This window comes from Sphaerodactylus townsendi, linkage group LG02 (genome assembly GCF_021028975.2).
Source record: "Sphaerodactylus townsendi isolate TG3544 linkage group LG02, MPM_Stown_v2.3, whole genome shotgun sequence".
Classification (NCBI taxonomy): domain Eukaryota; kingdom Metazoa; phylum Chordata; class Lepidosauria; order Squamata; family Sphaerodactylidae; genus Sphaerodactylus; species Sphaerodactylus townsendi.
The window spans coordinates 115,417,048-115,433,933 of NC_059426.1; the positions used below are offsets into that span (position 1 = coordinate 115,417,048).

At 45.9% G+C, this 16,886-nt stretch overlaps 1 protein-coding gene across 2 annotated transcripts in view; it reads left to right on the forward strand.

Moving 5' to 3' along the window:
* Window positions 1-7: 7 nt before the first annotated feature.
* MDK (midkine) overlaps window positions 8-16,886 on the forward strand; it is a 28,719-nt gene continuing 11,840 nt past the window's right edge. The window contains exons 1-3 of one of the 2 annotated variants that reach the window (XM_048483965.1): window positions 8-145; window positions 14,777-14,856; window positions 15,013-15,174. In XM_048483965.1, the coding sequence (XP_048339922.1) occupies window positions 14,778-14,856; window positions 15,013-15,174 (241 nt within the window). In that variant the 5' untranslated portion in view covers window positions 8-145; window position 14,777. The other variant, XM_048483964.1, reaches the window with a different exon arrangement.

Sequence of the window (16,886 nt, forward strand, 5' to 3'; positions counted from 1 at the left end):
TCTTTTGTCTGCGGTTCCACGAGGGAAGGCCCGAGGGAGGGAGGAGCCAAGTGGGAAGAAAGTTTGGCTTTCCTGGGCTACCTTTTGTTGTCAACTGGGCGTGACGTCAGAGGGCGCCTTTGCCGCCTCGCCGCCGCCGTGCAAGGTTTGTGTGCACATGTGACCAGCTGAAACTAGTTCTGAAGACACAAAGGGAGCGGAGAGGGAGATCGGGGCCAGATAGCGGGCGGGCAGGCAGCGGAGCAGAGCAGAGCCGGCGGCAGAAGCAACAGCCTTCGCCAGGACGCACTCCCAGGCGGCGCTCAGTGCTCCCCGCAGCATCCATCCAGGCAAGTCGCTGGGCGCGAAACTTGGCCGTCGCCCGCAGGCGGCAAGCGGTGCCTGGCTCTGGCCAGCTGCCCCCTGCAGGGTCGTGCCACACAATGGGAAGGGGGCGACCACGAGCCCTTTGCTCGCGTGTCTTTGCCCTCCCGAAAGGGAGCTCCTGCCCCGCGAAGTGGGAAGCCCCGCTGTGCTTTCCAAGGGATGTTCTTCGCCTTCCCACCAGCCCGGTCAAGCTGCTGTCTCTCGGAGGGTATCAGCTATTGGGGTGCTCAGGAGAACAGCCTCCCCGGGACTCTGGTTGTCCTGTCGGCGCTGGGCGCTCTCTGGCCCGGAGGGTGGAGGGCGCTTGAGAAGAGTGTTGGGGGCGGGCTACTAAAAAGTATCCTGACCCCTTGAAATCATGGGGTTACTTTCTCTTGACATTCTTCCTTCTCCTCTTGGAGATTCCTCCCAGCTCTTAAGGAAGGTGGTGGAGAAGCTGCTCGGTCTTGGCACAAGTTCCCTTCCTATAAAGGAACTGCGCTTCGTCGCTTTCTTCCGAGTTTTCCTAGATAGGAAGTGGAGGGAGGATCGTCGCCTGCATGTCCCCGTAGCATTTAAAGCGAAGGGAGGGTTCGGGATCAATACCACTTCCTTTGTAATGGCACAAGTTATAGGAACTACCCCTGAATGGTAATTGGATGCCAAAGCAACATAACTGGGCATCCTGGAACAATCCAGAAATGCCGTGTGTGCTTAATCCAGTTCTGCCCGCAAAGCTGTGAGGGCACAAAGTGGATACAACTGGAGACCCCCTTCTTTGAGTCTTCTGCCCTGGGCACTGTTGCTTCTGATAAAGTTCTGAGTCTCCTCTGTGCCCCACGCCTATAGACTGCAAAGGGGTGTTTCTCTTTTCTCCTGAGCACAGGCTTTCTTGCTGGGACCACCTGGTACCACATTTATGTTCTTGCAAACTCTAACAGACAAACATACTCACATGGTATTTGTTTCTTACATCCACTAACAAAGAACTCCTCTATACATGTGTTGAAAATTCTGAGGGAAAATCCCTTTTTCAAGTCCTCGGTCTGCAAGAGCATTAACTTAATTTTTTCACCTTAAGGGAGGATGAGAGTGTATGATGGGTGGTGGGGTTTTTTTTAAACCAAACTTTCTTGTGATTTGTCCTGCACCTCTGATACATCACACCTGGATGATTTCTGCTTTTGTCTAGCTCTAATCTGGAGTTAGTTGAATGAATGTTATTAGTGATATTTAAGAAAGGAGGTGGTGGTGTTCCTTCTCCTACAGCACATGACCTTCACATCACCTTTGGGAGCAGAGAAGTAGGGTCTGCACTGATCCAATCCCTAGAGAGGGAGATGTTAATGATGGATGGCTGTTTCTCCCACTGTGGTTGAGACGGTGCTCCAAGGACTGCACTGCTCTGTACTTGTGCTTGGAGCGTGTTGAGCTTAGCTAGGGGATAGAGGGACACTAACTCAGTGTTGAGCTGTTCAAAGCCAGGCATGTGGAACTGAAGAGTGCACATAATGCGAAATGAGGAGCCTAACTCTAAGCTGAACACCTCTATTCAAAAGCCCCTGCACTCTTGGACCTGCTCCAGCCTGAAAAAGAATGAGAGAAGGGAGTTATTTCTCCCCACGGCTGCTTCCAGGAAGGAAGTGTCCCCATGAAACTAGGACAGCTTGTCTCACTATACTTGCAAACAAAAAATATTGTGCATTCCTATGAGGGGGAAGACACTGGTGGGTCTTTTAAACCTTTTCTAACTAATTTTGTAGTTAAGGGTTCTGATTGCTTAACAAGGGCCTTTCCCAGAGCCCAGCCTGTTTTCTCTACCCAATCTTGACCACAGTTTGTTCAGAAACCTGGTTTTTTATGTAGCCCTGTGATCCATTAACAACCAAGATGCAAAACTGAATCCTGTAAAGAGAACTCACTCTACTGCCGCTCTTGCTCTGCATTGGTCTCTACTCCCAAAGTCTGAAGGTTTTTGGCAACAAGTAGGTATTGAGATAATTCCTCTTCCCTTCTTCCTTTAATTGGGCTATGGCCAGAGTCTATAGAACTGGGCATTTAAGAAAAAAAATCGGAATGATGGAACTTAAGGAGAGCGCAGGTTCTTCAGCTGGACTGAAGTGTACATTTTAGGCAAATAGTTGTATCTTTATTTATTTACTTCACTTATATCCTGTCTTTCTCCTTGATGGAGACCAAAAGCAGCTCTCTCCTTCCTTTTATTTTTGAATGTTCCATACATTATTCTCTGTGTAAAGCATCTTTCGGGTTCCCTTTGTTTTGCCCTGTATTCCCAGATTTTTGAAACTTTTTCGTTACAAACTAGAGTGTAGGTGATTGCAGTGTAGTTGTGAAAACAGCGCAGGAGGCCATGAGCTAGATCAGAGGTGTCCAACTGGCGCTTCAGATGTTCATGGACCACAATTCCCATCAGCCCCTGCTGGTATGACCAATTGGCCATGCCAGCAGGGGCTGATGGGAATTGTAGTCTATGAACGTCTGAAGCACCAGAGTTGGACACCTCTGAGCTAGATGCATCAGGTTCAATTTTTAGCAAACACATTTAAATCAGCAACACTGACACGGCCTGGTTCCAAAACTTGTAAGCCGTGAAAGTACTGTGACTCCTTCCTGAAGGAGAGGTGTAAATTGTTCTGCACAGGGAATCATATTTGTTGGGGGAGGGGTGTCTTGTGCTAAAGCAGCTGTCCATGGCAATGGCAGCCTTTACTGACAAGTCCTCTATCAGAAAAATATTTTTCTCCCATGCTGTCAGGGAACTGTTCCTGTGACTTCACAGGCCGAATGAAGTGTCAGCACTGTCCATCTCTAGCTGTGCCCTCCAACCATTCCTGAGGGTAGTTATGAATAATCCATAATGGCTCTATTTCACCCATCTACACAAAGCAAAATCCTCCTCCTCTACGCCAACTTTTAATTAATGACAGTGTAACATTTATGCTTCTCTTGAGTTGGCTCCACTGGCTGAAATGTCACCTCAGCAAGAATCCATCTCTTATTTTTGCTCTGTGTCTGGAATTGTGATAGTTCCATTTAATAAATTGGGCTCACTTCTGAGTAGACATGCTTATGATTGCTCTGTAATGTGTAATCCTAAGCAAAACTACACCCTTCTACATCCAGTGAAGTCAGTGGGACTGGAAGAGGGTGCTTAAGATTGTTCTTAGAGTATCTAGGAGATACCCCAGTTTGAATTCTCACTCTGCCTTGGAAGATTGCTGGGTGGTCTTGGACCAGTCATACATTCTCAGCCTAACCTACCTGAGTTGTTGGGAAAAGAGCAAGGTAAGCTGCTTTGGGTCCCCATTGCCAGAAAGGCAAGGTATCAATGGAAATGAATAAATCAACTATTAGTTCTGAAAAACGTATTTGGCAGTTTTGGTGCTTCTTCCTTGAGGTGCCTTTTCCAGCTCAGCGCTAAGTCAGCCATGATGGAAGATGTCATGAAGATTCAGCCTTGTGCCCATCTGAATCTGTGCAAAGTGCAACCATGCTCTGGAAACAACAGCTATGGGTGAGGGTGAAGTCTGAGAATAGAGAGCAGTAGAAAACGAGTCTTGGAAGGCTGGCCCTGAAGCTCGGCAGGAAAGAGCCTGGGAGATGGGAGGGGGCACAGAGGAGTGAGTGGAAGAACAGTGAACAATGTTGGCTACAGAAATTTGAGGAGACTGCTGGTTGCAGAGAGAAAGTGAGGGGAAGTAACCAATGTATCAAGTGCTTTTTGGGGAGGGAGAGAGGCAGGGCCAACACTGGGAGGCAATAAGAAAGCCAAAAGAAGGAAAGCACATGAGAAAGATATTAGGAAGGGTATTCAGTCTCTCCCCATGTAAAGGAGGAAGCAAGCAGCTGCCCCCAATGGATGGGTGGGGGTAAGAGAATCTGTACAATCAGTGTCTACCATGTTTAAGGGATGTGTCATAGATACCCCTTAATCAAGGATATCATTGGTCACATCACTCATTTTGAATACCACAGCTTTGCTGCTGAAACTTCCTTGAATGAAGGGAAGAAGGCTAAGGTGAGTCGTGCATTGTGAAGAAAATGAGTGTCGGTTGCTGTTCTATACCTGTTAGTTCCCACCTTCACTCTTAGCTGTGTATGAATCAACATGATACATGTAATTGTTCCTGTTTGATATCCTATGGCCATTAGTGTGCAATGGCCTTTTTAATTTTCCACCCTTCCTCACATTATTAGATGATGAACTGGTTCAGTGGGAGAATACCCCTATAATAAGTGTCTCCTCAGGGGCAGCCATCATGTGACAATTAATTTTTTTTCACATGGAAAACTGTATCTAGGTGTGTCAGCTTCTCAGTCAAGTGAATTGATAGACCAAAGAGGTCAGGGAATACGTGTGTAGGAACCTCGTTGTATAATAAAGTAGGTCACATTTTAGATAAAGTTGTAGGTATGTGGTTTCTGTCCTGAGGAAGTAATCGGGATTGATTTAAGCACAATTGTGGCAGGACAAAAGTGCTAATCCATGCAATGTTGCATGTGCCCAGTGTCTTAATTAAACTTGGCCCTGTGCTGCTGTGCATAGAACCGTCTCTAGCCGTTGTGAGTGTTGTACTGGCAGGCTAATATTGCACACACTGCTGCTTCAAACAAGGCTCTGGATGCAATCAACGTGCACAGTAATGTGTTTGGGCATTCTGTCTCTTCCTTCAATTTTTTGCTCAAACCTCTTTACAAAGCACTGTATTGAGTTCTTGATTCCTGAAAGCTCTGCAGTTCCAAAGGTAGGAGGAGAGAATTACTGTGGATCAGTCCAATTTCAGGCAAGCACATGTGTCCAGAGGACTTATAGATAATAACTGTTTTTCACTACTTGTAGCCCAGCCCTGAAGAGTGAAGCCCATTGAGTTCCATGAGACATTCTCAAAAGAGTGGGACTAGGCCAGTGATGGCGAACCTATGGCACTTCAGATGTTAAGAAGAAGAAGAAGAGTTTGGATTTATATCCCCCCTTTCTCTCCTGCAGGAGACTCAAAGGGGCTTACAATCTCCTTGCCCTTCCCCCCTCACAACAAACACCCTGTGAGGTAGGTGGGGCTGAGAGAGCTCCGAGAAGCTATGACTAGCCCAAGGTCACCCAGCTGGCATGTGTGGGAGTACACAGGCTAATCTGAATTCCCCAGATAAGCCTCCACAGCTCAGGCGGCAGAGCTGGGAATCAAACCCGGTTCCTCCAGATTAGATACACGAGCTCTTAACCTCCTACGCCACTGCTGCTCCAATTGGCCATGCTGACAGGGGATGATGGGAATTCTAGTCCATGAACATCTGGAGTGCCATAGGTTTGCCACCACAGGACTAGGCAGTGGCATATCTGCGACCGGGGGGGGGGGGGGGGGGGTCAAATGTCCCCAGGTGCAAAAATCGCCCTCTCCTCCCCCGCGCTGATGCAGCTCAGAAATGCTGGGTCTGCACAGGGGAGGCACCTAAAGACAGAGCTGGTCTGCTCTGTCTTTAGGCGTCTGGGGGCCAGTTCTGCAAACTGAGCCAGGGAGGCAGTGGGAGAGAAGCAGACAGGGGACGGCCGCCATATCCAGTGGGGGATCCCCAGCCCCAGCACAAACCCGAACTTGCCTGGGAGAGTAGGCAAGGCAGGGCTTGGTAACACGTGGGGCAAGACCAGGTGGGCTCTGCAGCTGGGAGAGTGCACGCCCAGCTGCCTCACTTCGAGTTTCTTACAGCCGCAGCTCCAGCTGAGTGCTGCAGCTTTCCGATTCTTTCTAACCTGAGCCATCTGCCACCATCATGCTCACTGGCTCAGAGCCTCCCTGTTGCCTGACGTCCCTAAGCCACTTGTGGAGGGTTCATGCAGCTGCAGTAAGTGCGCCATCAGGGGCTTGGTGGGGCTCGGGCATCATCCATGCTCTGGCTCGGCACTGCTGGGTTTGTTTACAAACCCGACAGGGGGGCGGTCCACCCTGGAGCTGCTCCAGTGAGGCATTCAATGAGTGGCATGCCGCAGTGCGCAGAACACGCCTTTCCCACAGGTGGCAGCTCGCTCTCTGCCTTGGGCTCCAGAATGTGGGCAGGACTTCTGCCTCTGTACAGAGTGTGGGGAAAACTTTGGTGACAGCAGAAGCAGGTGTGCTTGAGCTCTGGCAGCAGAAATCCTTTCCCTGCCTACATTCTGCCAGGGTGAGGGTCCGAGGGCCTGCAAGGAGGCCAGGGGTGGGCTCAAGCCTGCCGCTATGGTGCCTGTCAGAGCTGCCCAAGCCCCCAAACCCACCCCCCAGCACAGGATGGGTGCAGGTGTGGGTGGGGGGCACCCAGGGGAGGTGTCGTCTCTGGGTGCCATTTCCCCTGATACTCCTCTGGGACTAGGACTATGGTTTTAGAGTCTTGAGTTGGCCCTGTGAAGGGAGTTCTTAGCCTGTGTAATGGTTAATCTAGTGGGGAGGAGCACCCTGTGCTGGTAACTAGGTTAGCACTCCTGGAGCAGATCTTGCTTGGCATAGAATACAGGTCAGAGTGACAGAAGAACCCCTCATTGTTGTGTTTGGCACCAACTGTCCTATTCGAGTATCTCCCAGAGGTTTTCCATGGATGTGGTCCAGGGTTAGTCAAATCCTTGGCAATCCTAAATGTTGCCAAAGTATGCCTGAACTTTCAGCTACAGCTCAGCATGTGCCGTCAGTGAGGCGAAGGAGGTATCAAAAATGAGGGATACTTCCCGATCTGAATGTGTTAAATGTTATATACGATAGGAGAGAAGGCGGAGTCATTGAGAAGCCCAAGAAAGCTGCTTACCAAAAGCATCTTAATTTTTCAAGGAAGGGAAAAATAATTTCCAAATGTTTGATTTGTCTTAATTTTTTTTCATTTGGGGTTGTTCTATTATTCTATTCTAGTATTCTATTATTTTTTGTGGGATGCAGAAAAGCTTGCCTCTAAACATCTGAATTTTAGTTTTAATTTTTTAAAATGGTTGTTTTCACTGACCTGAAATTGTAGGGAAAAGAGGAATGCCAGAGCTTTCTGGAAGTTGTGGGTTTCTGCTATTTGGATTGGATTCTAATTTTACATGATACTGTGGCATCTGGCCATCTCTTGTTCTGTCTGTTCTGGCAATCTCTTGTTCTCTTCATTTTGGATGGCCATAATCCAATCTCTGACTATTTAAATTTTAAAAGAAGAAATGCCTACCTGTACAGTGTTTGAAGCTTGGTTTGGAGCTCTAATTTGTAGGCAAAAAAAAAAAAAGCACCATAGTTTGTTGTTTGTATGTAACAAAAACTGTGGTTTGTTGTGAACCAGGAAGTCACCAGTACTGGAGCCCAGCAGAGGTGGAAGATGAAGGGAGAATGTACACCTGAGAACTTCCAAGGCTTGCAGTACAATCCTCTTCAGTGACTGAGCTCATTGATTTTGATGGGCTTTGGGTAGAGAGACTGCATAGGATTGCACTGCAGAAAACATGATTTGTTGTTTTGACCCAATACAGTCTGAAGGATGCTTCATACATAACAAAACTCCTACATAAAATGCTCTTATGTGTAAGCATGATACATGTGAATACATAAATTTTTGTAATGAATGCAATTGTGAGTGTATGTATTTAATGGTATATCAAACTGTTATTTCATTATTCTACTTAAAATATTTCTATCCCACATTATCACCTTGGACTCATGATGGCAAACACTACAAGCAAAGACGCAACTTATGATAGTCCAATTAACAAGATTAAAACATGAATTAAAATACAACTTTGATATCTCTCAAGATTTAAAACGCACAAGCATTAAAATACAGAGGAGCAGAATAAATAGAATCAAATCTGATGAGGGCGTTTGCATCTCCACCAAATTCCCTCTGCAGTAGCAACTGCCTTTCTCACCTTCTTCAAGGTAGCAAGTGATGATGCCCTCCTCCCTGACTCCGGCAGACGATTCCCAGCGACTGTCTCCTGCAGAAAAGACCCATATGGACAGTTCTAAGGGAGGCTGCCTGAGGAATGTAATTGGTACCGGGGAACATATTGGGAGATGTGGTTCAACAAATAATGTGCCTTAGTTCTTAGTGCTGTACTTCAGTTGCCTGTGAACCATAAATATGTTCCTTCATTTGTTTGTGTGTAACACATTTTATCACAGCTGATGTATGAGGACTTGCATACTGCTATCCTATTTACTTTTGAAAATAGCTTCTAAAATAAGGTAAGTAAATTCTTCTGTTTCTAGTTCTAGTTATGGTTCGTTTTACCTGCCATATTGGACTGTGTCTATTCCATGGTCTCATGCTGTTGGGATGTTGGTGAGTTTGTCTAGCCATATAATTCTTTTTTAATCCCCACCATTTTATTTTATTTAACACCAAGTATGTGTACTAAATATGTTCCTTGGGTTTGTTTGTAGTAGAATGGGAGCTGTATTCTGCTGCCAAAAACATGGGGAATTTGCTGCATTTTCAACAGACGTAGCTTCAGAGAAAGCGATTTCTGAATCTTTCAAAAAACCTGCCAACAGAAGACATGTGATCGTTGACATAGAGCAAAACAAGATCACAGCAAGCAAAAAAAAGCAAGGCCAGCAGCTTCCCACAGAACTCTGGAGTGGTCAGAGGAGGGATTAAAGATGATATGTTGCATGGGAAGAAAAGTACAGCTAGAACTCCAGTAGACCAATGGCAAACTGTAGCGGCTCAGGCCAGAGGAACCTGGACTCACCATGGGAACCTGTTACTAAAATTTTTGGATCCCACCACTGGTCATAGCCCACCAGAGGGTTTACAAGGCAAGAGATGAGAGATCAAGCTAGCTTGGGACATTCAGGTTGCGACCATATGGCACTAGCAGAATGGTAAACCAAGGCCCAGGAGGAGACTAATTATAATGAGCAATGCTGGTAGACAGACCTATGAGCCAAACTAGGCATTAAGCTGAGTTCTGAGTTTTGGCTTAAGTATTTCCCCTTCAGCAGTTGTTCAGTTCAAAATGAATTGTGCACATACGTCTTATAGGTCACCACATTGAGAATGCTTTGCTTTAAAAAAAATGAAAAAGCAACATGGAATTCAATTTGATGTCTACTTTAAGAGACTCAGAGAGACATTTAAATCATCTTTCAATTCTGGTTTCTTATTTAGATTATTCTTTCCTACCTCTTCATAGGATGTCTCATCATTAACTGATCATCCCCTTCTGATCCCTTGATCCTTCCCTGTGCATTCTCCACATGAGACCCACAGGGAAAGGGAATGGGCAGCTGGATCAGGCCCACCAGCAAGAGCCATATTGGTCCAAAGAAAAACCAAAAATATATGCCCTTGTAATATCAACCACAGCACCACAAAACAGTGTGCAAGTTTTCACGTTCTCTCAGAACACTTCCCCAGAGTTGATGCTAACAAAAGAAGAGTGGGTGGGTGATGCTTCAGGCCATGCCAAGCTTCTGTGGAGAATTGTTTTTCCACAGCGAAAATTCTTTCGAAGATAATGGTAGCAAGAGGAAGATAACAATGAGAATTTGGGTGAATATGTTATGCTCATTTTTAGGTAGAAAAGAATTTTCATTTTGGGCCAATTACCCCACAGTGTGGTTTCTGTTCCACTGTGGTCAGATATTATGCCATGCTGGAGAAATCTAAACTGGAAAGATTGTGTGAGATGGTTAGATGATGTAATTACTTCTGGAACCCTTTTGGAGGGCCAGAAGTCCTGTCATGGAAAGTAAACACATTGTATGGCCATCCCACTCAAGTTAAGGTTACATAATACACTCACCATGTTCCTGTCTGATGATGTGATGTCTAATAAAAGTACTTGCCACAACCATTGATAGCTGTAAATGTTAATTGCATCGCATATTGTAAAGGATTTTAAAGGAAAAATATCTTTCCCAAGAGCTCTGGAGAAATGATCTGATAAGCAATTGAAAGCTTTTCAAAGGCAATTGCAGAGCATGATTCTTTGAAAAGACACCTGTGGTTGGATAGTCCCCATTTTTTCAGATGGTTTGAAATCAGAACTCTGCAGCCAGCTGATCCTTGACAGCTTTCTTCTCAAGTGTTCTAATACTGGTTTAAAAAGATCATGAGGAAACAGTCACAGTAGATTCTTGAGCTATAAAATTACATGGCAAGTCTTCTAAATGAACTAATGCATCACATGGAAAGGGCAGTGTCCTCAGGATGCCTATCTTGCCTAGACTAAATCTTAGTCTCATCATATCAAACTCCGTGGGAGGAGCAGGGACGACGACAACACAACCTAACCACACAGAAGCAGCCAACACCATGCAGATCTGTATGACTTTGCCCACACCTGAAGTTTCTTCCCCTTACCCCTTTGTAACAATGAGCTAGGATGTTCACCTGGAAGATCATCTATGTCTTCCTCTTGTTATTAAACTTTTCTCACGAATGTTAATCAAGGGGAAATACTTTGGAAACAGTCATGTGCCCCAAAGTCCACTGTGTTCAGATTGAGATGGTAGCATAAAAGAGCTCTGGGTTGGATTGTCAGCTAGCTAAAGACCATTTTTTCCCAATCCTAACTGCAGGTTTTATGTGGGTTGTTAATGTTCATGAGTGAAATAAATTTCCTTAATCCACCTAGCTGGCAATGTTATTATCAGAGAGGGCTAAGTTCCTGTCCCTGGAGGACAGTTTGGTGGAAAGACTGCACCCTGGCAGATACTCTGCTCTCCTGAGGACAGTTCCTAGCTGAAGGTGGGGAATGTGGCTCTCATCCCTTGGGCTTTGCCTTCAGCCACCCAAGCTGTGTAATTCTCTGTGACAGTTCAATTCAGAGTGAATCCAGCAGCTTCACAGCAACAGACACACAAAAGGTGAGCCCACTGGAGCCTGAATAATGAACAGCACTGCTCTCGGCAGTGGGCTGCCTGGGGGAATGTGGGGGGAGGGGGCAGAATTGCTGACCCTGGGCTTCTTTCCTCAGCTTTTCTGGACATTTCTTTCCCCTACACTGAGCACGGCATGTTTCATCCCATTCTATGATGCAGCCAGCCTCTCTATGAGCTACTGTGACAGTAGATCAGAAGCAAGAGAACTTTTCCACTTTTCCCTGCAAGAGAACTTTTCCCTGTGCAATGCACTCTCAAGCTCCATGTGCTCCAAGGCACCACGAAGGGGCTGCTTTCCTTTGCTCTACATTTGGCGGCGGTGGGGGGCGGGGTGTTGGGGCATAGGAAGGAGACTAAACATCCCGCAAATCCATGTAAGAAAAGCATCTGATTAGATCTTCCAGCACAGGACTGGTATATTGTTGCTCGCTTGAAAAAGCACCCTGCTTCCTGCAAAAGTGTCAGGAAGGTCATTCTCCCCACCCCAGTCTTCTGCTCAGCCTTCATCAACAGCTTTTGGTTTTCATGCCATGGTCACAACTCTAGTTTCATCCTGGAATCCTAGTTTCATCCTGTTACTCAATATGGACAGAGATTGTGTGGATTCCTGAACAATACTACACAAGCTTGGAATCTGGTATCCAAAATTGAAAATCTGAAGAATTTCACTTGAAAACACATTTCTAGTCCTTAACAGTCCTAAGGCAATGTTTCATGAAATATCAAAAACCAAAAAAAGATAGAAAGGTTTTCAGGGGTCCAAGGACAAAACTTCACTGTCCTTCTTAGTGTTTTGCCTCTCACCGTGACTAGTAAAAACAGGATGATTTATGCAAAATGGGGGAAACAATTCCTCTAGTGATATTTTAGCACCAAGAGTACATTTTAACTATTGAGTTTTCAAGTCTATTGTGGTTGATCTCAACCAACACACACACATATTTTATAAGTTTTATGTTGACATTTTTAAAAGTGTAAATTATATTGTTGTTAGCCATCTTGAGCCTGGCTTAAGCTGTGAAAGGGCAGGGTAGAACTTAAATAAAACTAAAAAATAGAACAGCCAGAGCTATGCACAGTATATCATTTCTGTTTTAAAAAGCCAATTCATGGGATTTATTTTAAAAAAATCATGTGCATTAAGTAGGACACTCTATATTATTCCCATGTTTCTGTTGCACCCTCTCTTTAGGGAGTCTGTTGTGGCTATCTTGGGACTACATAACTGCCACTGAATCAGTAGTAGCTGTCTGTAGTCCAGTTCTTCAAAGCTACAATATTTAACATGGTAAAGTGGAATGTAGCCTCCAGGCAGATTCTTCACTCCAGTGCCAAAATATATTGCTCCCTCTGGTGGTACCACAGTTCACAGTTCATTATCTTTGTGCACCCTCTATGCCCCTAAAGCAGTGGTGGCGAACCTTTGGCACTCCAGATGTTATGGACTACAATTTCCATCAGCCCCTACAATTGGCCATGCTGGCAGGGGCTGATGGGAATTGTAGTCCATAACATCTGGAGTGCCAAAGGTTCGCCACCACGGCCCTAAAGAAACCCTGCATGTGTAAGACAAAATAGTGTATTGGGGTACATTAGCAAACCCTGTGCAAATAAATGTGGACTTTGCTTTGTGTTCTGTCTCCACATTCCTGGTCTTCCAGCTTTGAACAGAAAATTATTGTTATGCATTTCCTTTATTTTTAGTATTTGTTCTGGCCAGTTTGCTGGGCTCTTCTGGCTGTGTAAGAATTACATGTAAAAATAATTAATTGCATTATGAGAATTGCAGATTTTTCTACAGTAATTCTGCAAAGAGAAAAAAAAATCCTTTAGCAAATAGTGCATGTTATACACACTGTCACTTTTGCAAATAATGCATGTCATATGCACTGTCTACCCTGGCTGTAACTATGGCATTTCATATCCACATCTTATACACCATGTATATTTGAGAATGCACCCAAGCATACATGCAGTGTACATAGCTCTCTGTTTCATCTCTTTATTCATCCCTCTATTCACCTGCAGTCTCTTCTTTATGGCACTCACATACACATATACACAGAGCCTTGTTTCCATAGCCCCTTTGTAGGGATATGGTAATAGGCTGACATTAAGAGAACCAGCAGGGGGAGCAGCCTGCCTTCTAAAGCTCCACATGAGATCCAATTGTGCGAGGCTTTTATTTTTAATCTTCTGTTTTAGTTCTCAAAAACTGTGCCTGTCGGGGTTTCTTTTCCCACCCTGGATTCTTTTCGAACTGGATAAAGGTTCCATGGCAGCTGAGATCCCCCCAACCTTGGGGAACTTTGGCATTGGGGAGGTAGCCCGCTGAGCACTAGATAAAAGAAGCACTGGGAAATGAGGGGATGGATGGGGGGAGAGCTATGGAAGTGTTTGAGGGGAGCGGGGAGCAGGGCCTCGCTGTTGCCAGCAAACAGAAGCCTTCTGACTAGCCAAAGGCAGGAACAGTATAAATCCCACTGGCAAGTTTGCTTTACCAGTTTCCACTTGGTTGCTCTGGGAAGGGGCAGGGAGAGAAAGAGAATGTGTTGCCCAGATATTGAAATGGTAGGTCAGACTCCTGTTCAGTTTTTGCCTCAGGATCCAGGGATGGATAGCAGTGTATGGGGAGTATGGGCCCTTAGCTGGTACTGGTGGCCCATGAGTAGGGAGCAAATTGACCAGACCAGTCCAGAAATGGTAGACATATATGTAAATGCAAGTCTCACTGAGGCTTGCCCGATTGCCACGGTTGGAGTAAAAGGTAAAAAAAAAGCAGTTTTTTTTCCTCACAGGATGGATTTAAGGTGGTTTTAGAGACAGTAGAACTGTAAAGCCTTTTCCCCTGAGAGATGCTTTAGAAGTTAGTAGCAGTAGTTATCCTTAAAGAATAATTTTCAAAGAATAGCCTTGTTGGTCTGCAGGAGGACAACTAGGTTTGAGTCCAGTAGCACTTTAGAGACCAACACGAGTTTCAGGGTGTCAGCTTTCAAGAGTCAACAATCCCTTCATCAGACCAGTCATATCTGATGAAGGGAGCTTTGACTCTCAAAAACTTATACCCTGAAACTCTTGCGAGTCTTTAATCCTGCTTTGCTGGCCCTGTGTCTGTATCTTTAACTGAAGCCTATAAGCAGACATTTGTCAAAGTAAGTTTACTTCTGGCATGAAGATGATTTGTCCGATTAATTTCAGCATATCACTGCAGTTCAGGGCACAGGAGCAAGGCCATTAGCAGCCTGTCATTTTATCAATGCTTCTAACTTTAAGCTGACTTAAAAGTGTATCTTTAAAAAGTGTCCTGGTGGATCCAACCAGTGGTTCCTACATTCCAGCACATTGCTTCACACAGTGAACCACCAGTTACCTTGAATGGCCAATAAACAAGGCATGGAGGTTGAGGCCATATCCTGATGCTGCCTGGGAACGTATTTGGGGGTTTACTGGCTCTGAATGTGGAAATTACTGTTTATAACCAGGGCTAGCAGTCATTGGTGGAGCTATTTGTCTTCTACGTCTGGTTTTCCTTTTCACCCCTGCATGTAGGAATCTGAATCCTGAACAGATTTCCTTTTCTTTCACAGAATGCAGGTCCGTGGCCTCTTTCTCCTCTTGGTGCTGATTCTTCTGGCTGTATCTTCTGAGGCTGGCAAGAATAAAAAAGGTGAGTGGGAGACTTCTGCTTGCCCAGGGAGAAAAGGCCCAATCTGCTGTACAGTAGGGTTACCTGAAGGTGGGATGCAGGCTGTTTTAGTGCTTTTCAGCAGTAGGAGTAAGATGACTCTTCTAATGACTGCCCACTCCCATATTGTCACTGCAGACAAGGTGAAGAAGAATGGCTCCGATTGTGAGGACTGGCGCTGGGGTCCCTGTGTCCCCAACAGCAAAGACTGTGGCGTGGGCTACCGTGAGGGAACCTGTAATGAGGAGACCAAGAAACTTAAGTGCAAGATTCCCTGCAACTGGAAAAAGGAATTTGGAGGTGAGTGGGTATCTCCTTCTCAGGGAATGCAGTTACACTTAGGGAATGATGCTGTGGTCTATGACAGCAATAGTGTGCTAATAAGGCAGTTTAGCAAATTTTAGAGCATTATAGTTCATGGTCCAGAATGGCCATAGACTAAGAGACCTATTACAGTTCCACAGGACCTGAAAGACTGACTTAATCCACAAAGCCTATGGTTGAGGACAGTGAAGGCTGTCATCTAAGCTGACCTCTTGAGAGCAGCAGTAGCATAGTGGTTAAGATCGGGTGCACTCTAATCCGTAGAACCGGTTTTGATACCTTGCTCTGCCACTTGAGCTGTGGAGGCTTATCTGGGGAACTAGATTAGCCTGTGCACTCCAGCACACGCCAGCTGGTGACCTTGGGCTAGTCACAGTTCTTCCAAGCTCTCTCAGCCCTGCGCACCTCGCAGGGTGTTTGTTGTTGGGGGGGGGGGGGAAGGGAAAGGAAATTGTAAGCCCCTTTGAGTCTTCTTACAAGGGAAAAAGGAGGGATATAAATCCAAACTCTTCTTCCCTTCCCATTCCCTTCCCTTCTTCCGGAAGTTAAGGCTACTCCTTTTTAATTAATTTAGTTATTCTCTCTTCTTCCTTCTGACAAACCCAGATTGATATTTATTTATTTATTTATTTATATATTTATTTATTTATTTATATATTCGGTTTATAGACCGCCCTCCCCCTAAGGGCTCAGGGCGGTGAACAACATGGATAGAGCACAATATATCAAATTGAATTAAAATTCATTAAATTAATTAATACAAGCTCTAAAGATAAAATATAAACCTTCCCCATTAAAAGCGCTTAGCATTAAAATAATAATATGAGATGGCATCCCACTGTTCTCCCCTCAACCCCAAGAGAGGCGGCAGGGTTTAGTGATGTTATCAGAAGAGGGGGGGGAACAAAGGGGTAGCTGAGGGGGCCCTCATCAACGGCTGGCCTCCCCAAAGGCCTGGCCGGAACAGTTCAGTCTTACAGGCCCTAGGAACTCCCAGCAAAGGTCCAGCAGAGGCCCCGACAGGTGGTGGTAAAGCGTTCATTCACCAGGCTGGGGCCAGAGCTGTGAAGGCTCTGGCTCCTGGTAGAGGCCCATACATTATCATTCCAGGGGCCAGGGATCACCAGCAGATTGGCCTCCCATTTAACGCAGAGGCCTATCTGGGACATAAGGGGTAAGACTGTCCCCAAGAGGGTACGGAGGTCCCAGGCCACCTAAGTGCCTTAAAGGTTAATACCAGCACCTTGAAAGTGGATCGCGGCTCTACTGGTAGCCAGTGCAAGCGGCTGAGCACAGGAGTTATATGTTCTCGCGATGGCACTTCCTGTAAGCATACGGTTCGCATTCTGGACCATTTTTAATCTCCCAATCAAGCGCAAGGGAAGCACCGCGTAGAGCGAAGTTGCAATAGTCTAACCTGGAGGTGACCGCTGTATTGGCACCACAGTGGCCAGGTCAGCTTTGAGAAAGGAAGGGGGCCAGCCGCCGGGCCTGGGCGGAGATGGTAAAATGCGACTGGAAAGAGAGGGCCACCTGGGTCTCCATTGAAAGAGACTAATCCAGGTGGACCCCCAGGTCAGCGAACAGAGGGGACTGGTGCCAATACAGTCTCCTCCCACACCGGGCGCTGGAAATCCCCCCCTCCCCCTCACGCACTCCAGCCAAAGAGTCTCGGGTTTTTTGCTGGA